Consider the following 12,592-nt stretch of genomic DNA (forward strand, 5'->3'; position numbering starts at 1 on the left):
AGGCTGTGGTCCTTTTTCCTCCCAGGACAGTCTGAGAGAGGAGCTAAGCCAATTCCTGAGGATAAGTTGTCTCTTCCCTGCATTTTGCCCACTACAAATGCAGGTGTTGCCTTCTCTTGAAGGGACTTATCAAAGACTGACTGAAGGCAAGAGAAATCCATTTGGTCTTTGACCTAGTCCTTAAGAAGAGGCATCTTGACTGAAACCATCTAATAGCCACTGGACTGAGTCCTTTGTCAGATGGATGATCTAAGGTAGGTTCCAGGAGGTCCTCTGTGTCTGCTCAGACACTGGAGAGCAAGTGCCCATGCTCCCAGGTGCACATAGTTGCACTTGGACACAGAAAAGCCAGGGGTATCCCAGCCAGGGGAGAAACGTCCCCCAAAATCATTGCGAGTCTTGCAATCACTGTCAGCATTCTGCAATTGTCCTTATCATTCCTCTATTCAAAAACTTTAAAACCAGTTATATGCAGGTTTATGTCACAAGGGAACACAATCCTCGTATTTCTTAACTCTTCATGTTTCTTATTTAATCATATTTCTTAATTTCTTCTTTTTAGGATTGCTCTTGCAAAGCTATTGACTATGCCCTGTCTGAAAATGCAAGCTGCAGCTGAAGAGGGAAAATGCAGCATGCAACAGACTACTGATGCCTAGTTATGATTTATACAATTCATGAGCTTCCAACAATTTAGAGATGAAAAATGGTTTATCCACACTTTGGTGTGTTGAAACACACTTTCTACCATTTATCTTGAAACTGATTTTGCTTGGGTGGTGGTGAATGTTATGCACAAAGCCGTGAATGGAATGTCTAATGGGAACTGTCAGACATGGAACAATAAATGTCATCATGCTTCTGGGCTGAGATGTGAGGGACTAAGAGGATCCCCAAAAAGTTCAGCTCATGATTTTCCGAGGGAATGGGGGGGGGGGGGGTAATTAGAATTGGAAAGTATTATACTGTTCTTGCATTTCTAACCAAGCTGAAAACAAAACTTGTTAAGACTTAAGTCTTCATGCTGTTTTTCCCTTGTACATTTGAGAACATTCATCAGTGATAGGAGAAGATTGTGAATGCTGGATTTTCACTTGGAAATTTCTTCCTCTCTTTTCATCCCTCTTCGGTATATCGGAGAGAATCAGCTCTGTAATTTTCATTGACTGTGTAAAGAGCTGAGGTCAGCTAATCCACAAGGGCTCCTTCCCAGATTTGGCAAGTGACCAGAACTGAACAATAGAAAAGATCAGAAACGTTAAAATCACAAGAAGAGGCTCAGCCTAGTGTCTTCCAGATACTCTAAATAAAGATCTGTCAGACATTAATGTGAGACCAGTAAATGCAGGCCCAAATTAATTTGGGGACAATTTGATAGAAGCTCTTATAATCAGGTTTTAAGTATATAATTTTTCAAGTATACCAGCCTGTGGAGCAATGCTGATGCAATATTTTAATGAATTAAAATATACTGGTACTGAAATTCACCCTTTCTGGGGTTTTGAGCTGTAAGCTTCCTTCTGACCTCTGTCCCTTAGATAGCCTCATCAGGAGTCAACACTGCCAAGATATTAAATAAACCATTTTCCTTGGCCGTTTCATAGTTTAGGCCAGATTACCATTTACAGGAGCGCCCATTTCCATCTCCCACTGGTGTAGAGGGACCCTAAGATGGATAAAATGTAACTTACACAGAGCAATGTGAAGATGGCATTAGGATAATGGAGCACCAGTAAGAGGTTTCGCTGCAAAATCATGTTATAGTGTTGGTAAACGGCATGTGGATTCAGACGTAAAAATGGGCAGTAGCCCTGTTGTTTTTCCAGTGTTACTTTGACTGTGTCTGAAACATCTCATCCCTCTCTCTTTCTGTGCTTGCTCTGGACAGCCTGACTTGCCTTTCCCTGTCTGTGTGTCTCGAATCCCATGTTGAATTAAGTGCTCCCTTTTGATGGCCACGTATGGTAGCAGCTCTGCAGCCCAGTATTGCGTGGAGGTTTTCATCAGTAGCATAATGCGGTCGGTTGGGTGGTTCCCTCACTGGTCCCTCTGTGTTGCAGAGGGAGAGTTGGGGTACGCAGGCTCTCCACCACACTCCCCTCTGCTCCCCTTGAGTCTCTGCCACCCTTCAGTGGCAGCACCCCGGCGGGGTCAGGAGCGCTTGGCTCTATCCTGGCACTGGGTCCCGTGCAGCACCGCCACCTTCCTGCCTTTTTCTTTCTCTGCCTCGAGATCCCTCCGTTCCCCGTGTCCAGATGTTAGCTGGGATCTGCCCGTTTCAGTTTAGTTCACAAGAAGGGCAGAAGCAGTAGCTGATAGTGAAATGAGTTCATGGGAAATACAGCGTGGTCCTTGCGGCACAGTCCCTCTGGCAGAGATAAAACAGTGCTCTCCAAGATACCTGTTCTCCAACCTCCTCTTTCAGAGGAGAGAAAATTACAGGCCTCTGATTACTCAGGGAGAAGAGTGCACAGCTTCCATCTTTGTAATTTCTTCCACCACAATCAAGCATTTCAGGAAAAGGGCCTGAAATAGTCAGTCAGGGATCTTTCCGCCCGGTTCCTTTCCTGATAACACACAAGAGGAATAAAAATGAAGACTTGTCATTGCTGTTACATTTCATTTTCAAAAGCATCTGTCCCATCTGGGATCAGGAACTGAGGCTGTTAGGAATGGAAATACTTTCCTTGGGGATAGTCCCTTTGCTATTTCCAGGCTGGCTGCGTTCAAGGCATTTATAGATTTTTAAGGCCGGACAGTCTGGTTGCATTTTGCTAGCTTGACCTGCTGAGTACCGTGACAGGGTGTCACCAGTAATTCCCACGTTGAGCCTGGTTCTTACACTGGAGCTATGAAAAGCCCTGTTCCCATTGGAAGTGGCAGACTCTCCCCAGAAAGCGTGCCTACACGCACCTCACAGCCCTGCAAAACTAACAACTTGAAGATTTAGTGCTTGCCTGGCCAGGTCCTGCTCTCTTGAAAGTCAGTAGTGAGGACGGGGTAAGTCCTATCCCCTCCCCACACTCCCTTTTAGAAGCTTCCTCCTTTGATAATGATTTTGAAATATGTAACCAGATATACTAGACATTGTGAACCTTGTTTCCCTGGAGTGACAGTCTCTGGGAAGGATGCATCATCAGCACCCAGACTTGTACTTTGTTAAATGCTGGTGAAAAGCCACAGAATAGCCCCCCCCCCCAAGTCTCTATATTGCCCCAATTACACTTCGCTTGAAGTGGGCCCCCCAATTAGACATGATGTGGGCAGCATCTCTGATTTATTAGAGAATAGTGTCAGCCCTGTGAAACAAAACAAGTAACTGCTGAAAACAGCTCTGCTAAAATAGAGGACTAGTTCTGATCAGGCCAGGCGTGATACAACACAGTGGTTTAAAGCCGTGTAATGCCATTTTCCATTAGAGCTCTTGTTCGAGTCAGGAAGGGGTTTGATCCATTGATGGAAGCTGTTAGATGAGAAAACCTCATTCATATTTCTCTTGAGATTGTACGAAGCTGACAGTACGCGAGCTGACCACAGTCATCTGGGACTCTCCCACACAAAATAACCCTCTTTTCATAAATAACAGGATCATTGTTGTGGTAGACTGAGATTTGCTGTAGAATTCAGTTTTGTCAAACAAAGAGCTTCTTCTGTTTTTTAATTTGAGCTATTAAAAAGATTCATCTTTCTCTTTGTGTCTCATTTTCCTTCCCCTCTTTCTCCCTTCCCTATTTTTTTTCTTCCCCTCTGTCTGTCTTTAGGATAACTTAAAGCTGTTTGTCTGAAACAAAAGACTTGCATGGGTCTGGTCAGTGGTGCCTCTAGATTGAATGGTCACGATTTCAAATCCTGTTTAGGACTGAACTTGGACGAATTCCATAAGCTAATAACCCAGCGCAGTGTTTCAAATTGATGGAGGTGCCGTCCTCTAGATGAGACATAAAAACAGAGATCCAATCTGCTTGGCAGAGACCCCACAGGACTTATCAAAGATGAGTGGGGGCTGCTAACTGTTTTGCCCTTGTCAAATCCTTACCACCACCACGGTTTCTCTTCCTGTTCCAAAGCAATGACACTGGACCTTATGAAAATGAGACGGTGAACTTGAAGGAGCCATCCTTTTTCTAATTATTTAAAGCAGTTTGCAGTGTCTGGCAAAAGGGGGAAAGAAAGAAAATCCACACACTTGAAAGTGGAATGACCCTGAATTTCAAAAAGCAAAACAAAAGCGAGCGAATGGTGCCACCATGCTCTGCAGCAGTGACATTATTAAATGATCAGTGAGCTATTAAAGCAGCAACATTTAGTACCTCCCCTAATGACTTGTACTGCTAACTGGTTTCCAAATTGAGATTTTTATTGCCTTCATGCACAGACAGAACAAGGCTGTGTCTGTGCTTCTAGAGGCTCCAGCTTAAGCAGACTGTTCACAATAGGAGCAATGAATCTTCTCACTTGAAAACTAGTAATGGCTTATGAGATTCCCCACTCCTCTGTCCTCTTTTCTTACCAGGGCTGGAAGCTTTGGGGGGTGAGGCATGATAGGGTTCATAAATACGGGGGATTTTGCAGAGAGCCCGGCACGATTCTTGAACTTCCTAACATCTGTGAAATTTGGCAGAGCTGTACGTAAACAGACTGTCCTGAAATGTCCCCAAAACCACTGATGCCATTCAAAGACTGAGTGCTGTGAGGACAGTGTCTGCAGGAGGGGCCTTGGGCACTCTGGTTTTCACTTCCAGGTAGAAATATGGAGCATGGAAGAATGAGTCTCTGGAGGAGGAAGGGAGAGGAAAGGGACTTGCAGACACTCGTGAAAGTGAAGATTCACCTAGATGTTTTCACCTTGACCCACCCAAATGGATTTCTACTATCTTGTATGAGCTGAGCTCCCGTGATGGGAATAGCTGGGAAATGGCCTTCTATCAAGCACAGTTCAAGCTAGGTCGGGAGTTCCTGTGGGCAAAAGCACAGCATGTGTGATTGCAGAAAGGAAGCTGGTTAAAAAACAAACCAACCAACCACTCAGCAAAAGTGGGTTCTGGTTGTAGTAGCAGTTATTTATGTGCTTATGATATACGGTAGGCCAAAGTGGAGTCTGGATCTTCCGTCCACCTGAAATAAATGCAAATGTTATTGATTTGATTTGCTTTTCTCCATTGGTTCTGCACACACGTGCCTCCTGCACTTGCTGAATGAGTCAGGCCATTTCTTGTCCAGGCTAGGCAGTCACAGGGAGAGGCTGTTACTGCTGTTTCTGAGAGGTGGTAGGATGGCTTGAGAGACTAGTATTAGAACATGCAAATTTTTTATCCCATGCTGGTTCGAGTCTCTTTCCGTCAATGCTGACTGCAAGTTGTTCCCGTTTTGTGACTTTTTGGTGGCTGCACGGGGCACAGGTTTGCATTTCCAGTTTCTTCGGTGTCTGTCTACCTGTGTGTCCATGCTCCACAAAAAGCCTTTACCTTGTCTGGTAATTGTAGCAAACAGGCGGTCTGCGTGGGCTGCAAAGCATGTTAAGCATTGTAGAAAAATGGGGTGAAGTGGCCTTAGAGGCCTTTCTGTATTTCCTTTTCTGAACTTTGTGCAGGACCAGTTAGACCTAAAGCATTCATGTCTGCTGTGGGTTTAACCTGCTGTTGAATAGCTCTGGTCTGGAGATTTCCAGAGGTGCTAAGGCAGGTTATTCCAGTGGTTAACTGTCTTTACCTTTAGAAAGCTGTTCCTAAGTTCAGCAATAGAACTGGATTCCTCCAGGTCAGGGTTAAGGCAGAGTTGTAAGGCACCATGTAGGAGCTCCTGTAACCACTTCCTCGGCTGCACCCACTCTCATCTAAGGGCTTCCTCCCTCAGGACAGCAGGTCAGGTGTTTCCCACTGTGCAAACACAAGCAATGTAAAGAAACAAAGAAAAGGGCAGCAGGGCCATTGCTGGCAGAGGAGCCTTCTGAGATTGGTACTGAGAAAATGTCCTAGAGACTTTACCGAGTCCAATTACCACTTTATGCCTTTAAAGTGCCAAGTAAATGAAAGAAACTACAAGATCAAGCCATGTTAGTCTTCTCAATCCCTTAAATGTTTGACAGCCCTCTTCCCTTCTTTCTCGCTTCCTCAGACTACTTTGAACTCTTAACCTTTGCTGCTGCTTTGAGTTCACATCTGCAGAAACCAAACTACCCACAGCCATCCCCAAATTCCAGTAACAATCACAAAACACTTTCAAAGCAACGCTGCCCTCCCTCAAATTGATAAACTTTAAGCTGTCTCCAACTTTCTGAACTTTCACGCATGTACGGTTAGTCTCGTCTGTCGGTGCTGGCAGGCTGCAGTGCAGCTTACTGGGTACTGCAGCAGCCGTGAAACAGCCGGTGTTGTTTCACACAACCAACTATCCCTGTCCACGCAGACAACAGCCGTGAACACCAGCTGTTCAGGCTGGGCTGTACTGTTGGGCAGAAGAATACGGGTGCCCGCAGCACGTACGGTATTAGGATCGCAATGAGCATAGACCCTGAAACAGAAGGGATAGATCCATGTAACCATCCCCAGGCACAGCAGCGGGAACCAGAAAAGTGGGACCAGGTCACTGGAGAGAAAAGCAGTGTCAGGAGTCATCCTCAGCTACTAGAACTGGGCTTGACTGCAGCACTAGCAGAGCTGGGGGCTGGCTTTTTGCAGAACTAGAGCTAAAGACTGAGTCACATTAGTTCGACCTCCCCTTTAAATAAATAAATAAATTATAAAGAGAGATCTCACAGTGATGCCTGAACCTGATGTCTCATGCTCACTTGTTTTGATGTGTCTAATGTAAGTGGGCGGGTAATAAAAGCTTCATTTAGAAGCTAGCGTCTTCACAGGCGCTGCTGGAAACCCCTGGGACACTGCACTTCTGGAATTTTCCTCTAATGGAAACATCAGCAGATAACTATTGATAAAGCAGAACATGCATGCACACAAAACAGCCCAGCAACGGTTTATTTTCCTGGGCTGCTGAGTGCTGGACGGAGGTGTATTTAGATTCCCCAGGTTACATACCCACCCCAGCTACTGCATCAGCACTCCTGAAATGACCATTACGGTGGCCATTTGGGGCAGTGCCCGGGAGAAGTATGTGGTTATTGTAGCGTGGGTAGGCATCAGTTCAAAATAGGCAAACAAAGGAGTCCTCAGCCCCCATAATGTCTCTGTGGCAGCTCTGATGTGCAGCACCTGCCTAGTGTTGGGCTCAGGGTTGGCTGAAGGAGGAATCGTGGCTAGTGAGAAGAGCCCCCAGAGTTACTGCTGACCTCCCCAGGGTAAGCTACTGTCCTTCCAGTTCAGTGCTAAAAACACCATTTCAGGTCTTGAATACAACACAGTTAAAGAACAGTATATTCTCCGAGGACCGTGGGGGGGGTCAGTGCTAAAGGTTTGGAGGGCTACAGCTGTAATCCCAACCTTGAGTTTGTACACTAGTCCATGGCTGGTTCATACCATGACATTGTTGACCTCGTTTCCTGGATACAAGCACAGAAATACTGCCTGTATTCAAGCATTTTTAGGTCATTATTTTCCCTAAACATGGAAATTGGAAGGCCCCTTTTGTCTGGTGTATTACTTCACAACCACCGCAGGGATCTGCAACCAGGCATGGGGGTAAAGGGAGATTGTTTCCTCCTGTCCGTGGTTTTATGCAGCACCTGCCTGTGAAAACAAGAAGCAAACAAGATGACCCCCGCTTTATCTGCTTGCGTAAGTCATTTTGCCTGAAGCCTAAGCACTGTGGGATGGTTAATGTAAAACTTGCTCATGCATCAAATAGCAGTAATTTACCTTTAGACTCTGCTTTTTTATTATTATTATTTTTAATTATATATAAAAAAATGGTCCTTAATTAAAAACTCACAGATATGAAGCTTGGAAGAAATGTGGCCAGGACATTCTTGGATTACTACAGGCTGAACTCCTCGGTGGAGAGACCACTAGCACCCACTCCTAAAACTCGGTAGGTCAGAAAGCAATTTCTCTTGCTTTAGCAGGGCTGCTTTTTTAATACCTTTCATGACTAAACTTCAGTGCTACTGCATTATGGCTTTATAATAAGCGTGCTAGTCTAACTGTGCTTATTTTATTGAAATTCCATTCGGAAATAAAGCATTTATGATCAGGAAAGATACCTGGTTTATGTCTGAAAAAATATTCAGAGGATTTTGGAGATATCGATATCTTTCCTGAATTTTGTCTGCTGTACACCAATCTCACACCAGTATCTTTAATGGACTTACCCTTCATTTATCTACTGAGAGTGAGAGGGGAATCAGACTCACTTTATTTGAAAAGTTTTAATTCTGGAAGTGAAAACTTCTTCAGTGCTTCAGGAAACTACTGGCAAGCCTGTGCTAAAGGCAGGGTTCTCCATCTCCCCTTGGACCTGCTGCAGTGCTGGCAGCCAGATGGCAGGTTCCTTCTGCCAGTCCAGCTGGGACCCTTTAACTGGGGACCCCGTCTCACCATAAGTCCTTACTCCAGCTTTACAACCAGTTCACTGGATGTTTGTCCAAAAGGAAGTCTTCTTGGACATGAAGTAAAGCACTGGTGAGCAATGCACAAAGGTGCGAACAGAGGGTTTGAAATGCCCAAGCTTGAATCCCTGCAGTGCTGCTGGCCTTCTGTCTGGTGTCGGCCAGCTGGTGTCCTTTCAGTGTCTCTTAGCTTGTGTGAGGAGCAGGGAAGATACCACTGAAGCATTTGTGGAGAACCGTGTAATTCATTGTGTAATAACATGAGGAGGGGAGCAGAGCAGGAACCAGAGCTCCTGTTTCATGGGAAACACCGTATTCAGAATTTGCCTCTGCTCTGAGAAAACAGCAATAATGCCTCCAAACTAAAAGTTTCTAATTAAATGCCTTTGGGCCAATTGGAATGCTTCATTTGGGTTTCAACTCTTAATAGCACAACCAAATATAATTTATATTTTGCAGTGGAAAAGCTAATTCCCAATTGGCGAGGGAGGCAGCTGAGCCTTGACATTCACTCCCTTCTTCTCCCCTGTTTGCAGAGGAACACTTTCCTACTGAAGATTTTCTAGTGATGCGCAAGATGGATGTTACAAATATCAGCGCAGACCATAGAGCAATTGCTGGAGTTCTTTCTGCAGCCTTTAAAAATCCTCTCAGTGCAGCCATTCTGGCAGTTCCTTATATATGTGGTCAGAGCCAGCCTGACTACGTTAGATGTTTAAATGCCCAGCTTTGAGTCCATCTCTCTTTCTCTGTTCGTGATCTTGACACAACAGTTTAGGCTGGCACAGGGAGGATTGTCAGCGCTGCAGTTCTGAATGCTCTTATCTGCAGAGACCTGCAGGGTTAGCAGAGAAAAGCATCCAGCATCTTCCTCTCCTCCGGAAATTGAATGTATCATTTCTCTCAGACTCCCAAGGGCCACAGCCTCCAAGGCTAAAAACCCACAACTATTACTGAACCTAATTACCACCTGACAGCAAAGTGCTTTTCCGTAGCATCATTCAGTTACCTCATCAAAAGGAATGTTTGTTTGCTTTCTTCATTTTAAATTAAAGAACCACTGACAGTGGTAACTGAAGCATTTTAATCTCATCAAATATCCATGTCCATCTCTATAGAGACAGCCACGCCAGCAGGGAAAGATACACATCTATAATCGGGTTGCACAGAGCAAATTTTTCTTGCTCCCCGACCAGAGTCTAATGGGGTGAGGGATCTTTTGTTCGGGGAGTGCTACCTCACAGTAAAATCCTAAATACAGTAAATGTTCACTCCTAAGCCAACAGATGTTTAAGAAATAGATTTTTAAAGATTCATGTTGTTAATTTCTTGACAGCTTTCAAATACCGGCTTTTCACTGTAAAAGTAGATAAATGCCTTCTATTTGTAACCTGGGCTTTGTCACCTGACATCTGATCAGAGCTTGTATATATATAAAATGTATATCAGTGAAATGAAATTGTTCTTTGAAGCTGTCATATTAACTGCAAACCTGTCGAAAACAAAATCTTGCAAACTGCTGGGAAGCAGAAGGGAGATGGCTGTGGCTTTAAATATGCCTTGGCTAGGCAGTGGCACTAGGAAAGGATTGGAATATGTAAAATGATACTAAATATCTGTGTAATCAGGACTAATTATATGGCATGGTTATTAGCTTGAAACAGGACATGTTGTGCCCACAGTTTATGAAAATATATTAAAACATTACCAGATTCCACATACTCATTGAAAGAAAGCTGCAGAGTTAATAAACGTGTAAGGGACAACTAATTGGCTGCTTTGTCCCAGCCTACTACAGGCAGAACAATTTCTGTTTGAGGGAATTAGTGCAGCCAAAATGTGTTATAACGATAGCCCTGGAAATAGTAACAACCTGCAACACTTCCAGAGCACATCTGATTGAAAGATCTTAAAGAAGGAAATGTTTATGTTGGTATCACCACGTTGCAGAGAAGGAAATTGAGGCACAGAAAGGGAGAGATGGTCCTGAGAGTCAGAAATACGTCTTAGTAGGGTGTTTAGTCCACACAGTCAGGCTGTCTGGTAACAGCCATCCTAGAGCATAGGCAATGCGGGCAGTTCAGTGGGAACTGAATTAGGATCATCTGGAGCAGCAGGCAAGAACTGATGCAACAGCTCTGGTGACAGAACCAAGACTGAGGCTGGGGCTAGGGTACCCTCTGCTGTCCCGTATACTTGTGCAGCTTATTTCAAGAGGTAAAGAGAAATAGCTGTACCTGTATAAGGTGCTTACATGCCTCTGAGTGAATCCAACTGGTCGGCTGGACCTGTGGTTAAATTCCACCTGCCCTTGTCTACAGAAGCCCCTGGGACAAGTGTCACCTGTAGATGGGGCCTTCAGTTCCTCGCTGTGGAGCTGTGCCCACCACCCTCCCAGGAGTCAGGCTCCATGGACTTCCCAAGAAGCCACCATGAAGTGAGGTCAGGGCTGAAGCCCTCAACTACTTGCTGAGCCTGCTGGTGGCGGGGCAGTAGGAATGCTGTGTTTTGTCCCCGAGTGGATGGTTGCTAGAAATTCATGTTGAACCCATCGTTGTGGTGGTCGTCTCTGAAGGGTTGGAGTGAGCTTTGGTGCACCTAACTCTGCACTGGGCAATCCTGTGCCCTCCCAACATGTCCTCACCAGCAAGAAGAGGTGTTCACAGTTGCAGGTCATAGACATCAAGCTTAGAAGCTTCTGCTCCTCTGTAACCAAAGGAATCTCTGGGCAAACCTCAAGTCCCCAAGTAGCTCAGGTCCCTGAAAAGACCTCTGGACTGTGCACTGACTCTGTAGAGAGGCTAGACATGAAAATGAAATGCTTAAAGAGGTTTTTTTAGTACTGTCTTTACTTCTTACAACAGTTCTGTCTTCATCCCCTCCCTGTCCAGCGTGGTTATTCTCCCATGCATCCTCCCTCCCACCACAGCTCATGCAGTCCCTCCCAGACCCCTTCAGCCCCTTCCTTCTGGCTGAGCTTCCTCCAACCTTCCCGCAGTTTCCCCAGAAGCCCAGCCCAGTGGACATACAGGGTTTCCCACAGTCTGCAAGGGAAAGTCAGGACTTGTTTCAAACAAGTGTCCTGCAGTCCTCATTGTGGGAAGACCCTGTGATCTCAAACAAATTTCCAGTTCAGAAAGATAATGTGTCTTGTTATGAGCATGCTAAGCAATTATTTTCCCGAAGGTGATGTGTCTGCGGCAAGATAGGAAAGCATCAATGACTCAGCTGGGGAGGGCAGGAAGGTTAGAATATTTTCCTATGTGAGCTAATGAATTAAAAGCCTTGCTGAAAATGCTGGACATCTTCTGGAGTGACAAGCTGGTAGGCCTATGAATTTCTAACAGTAAGAGGCATCTGTGCTGCCTACAGAAGCTGCTGCAGAAGACGGTGCTGCCACTTGGACATGCTTCAGAGAGGCTCAGAAAAGTCCGTCCTGGACACAAAGACGTCTCTCTCGGGTTGGGTTAAGTGGGCACAGAGCAGGAGGGTGCAGTGCAGAAAGGGGCTGTCGGGTGGCAATGAAGGTTCATGCCCTTCCTTTCCTCTTGTTACTGTCTTTTCTTAAGCTGCTCGGTAACCAGCAAATTCTGCTCCCACTGCACTCACTGGAAAGCGTTTGAGTGGGGCTCCCTTTGATGCCGCCGGTGGCACAGGGAGCTCTTCCTCTTACCGAGTCTGTCCTGCGCTCGCCTCTTTCTACTTGTGCCAGAGTAAAGGTTAAGATTGCTTGGGTTGAAAGTGAGGAATGTCCTCTGCTTGGTAAAAGGTGAAAAAATTGTAAGAGATTAAGAGAAAGCAGAGTACAGCTGTTACAGAGAATGGTTAAGGTAGGAAAACAGAATTTTTGCTGAAAAATTAGCTAATGCCAGTCACCTTGCACTGCCTTAAGTCCACCCCTTTGCCCATATCAGCGTTGCCCTGTTCTTTCACTCTGGCTCAGCAGAGGAGCTGTTGCCTCTTTAAACCACTGACATTTTTTCTCTGAGAGCCACCAGTTCTATGTTTCTCATTTTCTGGACACACTGGATTTCAAATTACAGAAGTACTGAGTGCTTACAGCTCTGGCTGAGGTTAGGGGAGCTGGGCTTT

General features: G+C 45.3%; 1 protein-coding gene across 1 annotated transcript in view; it reads left to right on the forward strand.

Annotated features, from left to right (window-relative positions):
- Window positions 1-12,592, forward strand: part of AGBL4 (ATP/GTP binding protein-like 4) — a 580,767-nt gene that overhangs the window by 559,623 nt on the left and 8,552 nt on the right. Inside the window, exon 9 of the mRNA XM_010582707.1 lies at window positions 7,887-7,983. Coding sequence (XP_010581009.1) covers window positions 7,887-7,983 — 97 coding nt within the window. The remainder of the gene's footprint in view (window positions 1-7,886; window positions 7,984-12,592) is intronic.

Source organism: Haliaeetus leucocephalus, unplaced genomic scaffold, assembly GCF_000737465.1.
Source record: "Haliaeetus leucocephalus isolate CR32 unplaced genomic scaffold, Haliaeetus_leucocephalus-4.0 Scaffold848, whole genome shotgun sequence".
Lineage (NCBI taxonomy): Eukaryota > Metazoa > Chordata > Aves > Accipitriformes > Accipitridae > Haliaeetus > Haliaeetus leucocephalus.